Below are 3,372 nucleotides of genomic sequence, written 5' to 3' on the forward strand. Positions count from 1 at the left end.
TTAATTCTTGCTTAATGTTGAGCACACAGGGCCCATTTGGCCTTTTCTACTTCATGCCAAAGATTCTGCACAGCTCTGTTTTCTTTCCTAACATCTTTGCCAGTCTTCTTTTTGTACAGCCTGATTAAATGTTCCATAACACGCTGGTCAAAGTCTTCTCCACCTCGATGAGTATCTCTATTGGTGGCCATGACTTCAAAGACATCAAATTGTCAATGGGGAGAAGAGACACATAGAAGGTTCCACCACCCAGATCAAACACCAGGATATTCTTCTCTCCCTCCCTCTTATCCAGGCCATAAGCAATAGCAGCTGCTGTAGGCTCATTGATGATCCTCATAACATTCAGGCCAGCAATAGTTCCAGCATCTTTGGTCGCTTGCCAGTGGCATCATTAAAATAGGCTGATACAGTAACAACTGCATGGGTAACCTTCTTTCCCAAATAAGCCTCAGCAATCTCTTTCATTTTAGTGAGAATCATAGCAGAGATTTCTTCTGGAGCAAATGTCTTAGTTTGCCCACCTCCAATATCAACCTGAATGTATGGTTTGTGTTTATGTTTCTCTTCAAACACTTTGAAAGGCAAGAACTTGATGTCTTGCTGCACAGAAGGGTCATTCCCAGTGCTGCCAATGAGCCACTGGGCATCGAAGTCAGTGTTCTCAGGATTGGAGGTGAGCTGATTCTTGACTGTATCGCGGATCAAACGTTCTTCTTCAGGGGTGAAGGCCACATAATACGGCCTGATGCACTTGCCCTGATTGTTGGAGATGATCTCCAGTGGCCATTCTTGAACACCCCGACGCAGGAGTAAGTGGTCCCCAGGTCGATGCTGAACACGGTACCTATGTCCTTTTCTTGTCATCCTCCTCAGCCGTGCTGCGCAGAGCAGCAGCAGAACCATGGCCACCAGAGAGAGCTTCATCTTGCCCTAGCTGTTGGCCAGTTGCTCTCGTCAGCAGACAGCCAGAAGTTGCAGGCAATCCAGCAACAGGCTGCAGCTGAGAGGAGTGAGGTTACAGGTCTCTTACACTCGAGATGCCTCAACTCTGTCCTTCTGTGTTGTCTCTGCCAATTCTCAGACTTTTTAGTATTGAAGTGCATTTTCTTTCTACAATTGTATTAATTACCATATGTAAAAATTGACAAGTAGAATGCTAGTAAACACAGATTCGCAAGCTTTTAGGCCACTATGTAAATATTAAAAAAGTTAAATGAATTGCCAATGCTTCCATACATGCTATAACAACACAAGTGTTCAAAGATGCACTAGAACATTATGTGGGAAAAAATATATTCATACCCAATCAAGATTTTTCAGGCACTTGCATTCAGAAGCATTTTATGAATCAGCACCAGGTTTGCTCCAAAATAAAGCTCATTTTCCCCTACTGCCCCTATTTGTTGAGAACAATATTATACATTAAAGATGCATTTACATGAATCATTTTATAGAGAAAATTATTTTAAATTTAAAATTATAATACTTATTTTATGCATAACTTCAAAAACACAGAATTTAAAGACAATACCAGTGAGCACTATCATCCTATATGACTAAAACACTACCATTCTATATGACTAGCAAAGACAATACAAGGCCAAAAGGCAAAATATACACTTTGGCAATCCTATACAAAAGGGGTTCTGTTACAATATTCTTTCATAAAATAAACACAATGCATAAAAATGAAATAAGAAAAAGAAAAACTGAATTTTGACAACTACACAAACTGTGGCATTTCAAATTCAAGGTCTTGTAACTCTTCCATTTGTTTTAGCCTGAGTCCCTGACACATTGGATTCATGTCAGGTAGGCCGAGCTCCTCAGAGTTCTCTTTAGGCTCAGCAGCTGGATTCAAAGCATAAGCTGATGTGCTGTCTGCCTCTGGAACAGATTTCTCCACATGACTCAGGGGATTAAGAGCCGTGCTATGAGGCACTGCTTCTGAAGGTGAAGCTGGTCTCTCCTCAGTCCCCCTCACTTTGCTGGTCAGGGTAGGTGGTTTGTAAAATGTTGTCCCAAGATGGGGCTGCAGTATTCTGGGTGCTCTTGCAGGAGCAAGACGGTGAGAATGAGAGGACAGTCTCACTGGTGTCTCTCTTGCTGAACTGGCTGGCGTGTTGGGCTGTGTGGCACCATTGGAATGGTCACCACTAACCTTGATGCTCATTGTCACTTTTTCCTGGAGTACACTTGGCACAATCACTGCACTCGTGCCAGTTAAGTTCTTTGGTTCACATTGTTGTCCCTGAGTTGGTTCACATTGTTGTCCCTGAGTTTTTTGTGGAATCTGCTGATCAAAACCATTAATTTGGGAGCCAAAACTAGTAGGGGTATCTTTTCTATTAAGCCCTTCAAAGGTAAGATTCTGGCAAAACTTGTCTGAATTGACATTTCCCACATTTCTGCTGTTTTTCTCATTAGGAGAGCTTGCAAGATGGAACCTATCTACAGGCAAACAGAAACATCTGATCTTGGGGCTTGGCATAGGCCTCTGTATATCATTTGTTGTCACATCAGATTTCAGACTAAGTGGTTTCATGGTTTTACACATAGTGTCCATCTTTTGTGATGATGATTCAAGTTCTTTGTGATCTGAAAAAGAAGAGATTTTTTTTAACTTCATGAAGCTTGGTTAATAAGGAAGTGTGGTTATTTATGAATGGGCATTCTCTCAAACAACAGAGTCTTACATATTTTTTCCAACATTATTTTCTCAGTCATCTATGCAGAGGAATTAAAAATCCATACAATATTAAAGGCACATTTTTAATTAAAGCATTACTTTGTAAAATTTATCTTAATAAAACAAATAGTCACAAAGCAAATAAAATAAAAAAACCACTTCCTGTAGTAACTTGTTTTAATATACTACCAATGAATGAATATTTTCTGTGTTAAGACTTCCCTGATTTCAACAGGCAGACAATGGTAACTCTAGAACAGTAACACTATTCTGTACACCAACAAATGCCATGTCCTGAATCCCAAGGACTTTGCCTGTCACTTAATCTGCTTTCCAGCTACATTCTGTCCATACTGTGGGCAACACACCAGAGAGGACTTGGATGCTCTCCCAGCTGATCCACTAATACATGGTAACATCCTCTGGACAAAGGAAGGTTGAAGAGCTGTCAAAATTGCCATTGTGCTACTGGTCCTGGAGACTCCACACTTACTTCCTTCTCTTTCTCCTCTCGTCTGGTCCCAAGGTCCCTATTTTCTCACCTAGAACCCTAGCATCTCCCACTCTGTCTTTGCTGCATGTACCCCAGAAGCTCCTGTTGCTAGAAAGGTGCAGCCATCTGGTCATGATCCTCGTCTCCCTGCTGAGAAACATCAGACAACTGTGTGCCTTGCCACTGG

At 41.4% G+C, this 3,372-nt stretch overlaps 1 protein-coding gene and 1 pseudogene across 1 annotated transcript; both read right to left on the reverse strand.

Annotated features, from left to right (window-relative positions):
* Window positions 1–8: 8 nt before the first annotated feature.
* Window positions 9–999, reverse strand: LOC125614761 (annotated as a pseudogene).
* An 81-nt stretch (window positions 1,000–1,080) lies between these two features.
* Window positions 1,081–2,632, reverse strand: LOC125614762 (rho GTPase-activating protein 29-like). The gene has a single exon (XM_048797658.1). The coding sequence runs from the start codon at window positions 2,630–2,632 to the stop codon at window positions 1,727–1,729; it is 906 nt and encodes a 301-aa protein (XP_048653615.1). The 3' UTR covers window positions 1,081–1,726.
* Window positions 2,633–3,372: the final 740 nt, after the last annotated feature.

This window comes from Marmota marmota, unplaced genomic scaffold, assembly GCF_001458135.2.
Source record: "Marmota marmota marmota unplaced genomic scaffold, marMar, whole genome shotgun sequence".
In the NCBI taxonomy this organism is placed as follows: domain Eukaryota; kingdom Metazoa; phylum Chordata; class Mammalia; order Rodentia; family Sciuridae; genus Marmota; species Marmota marmota.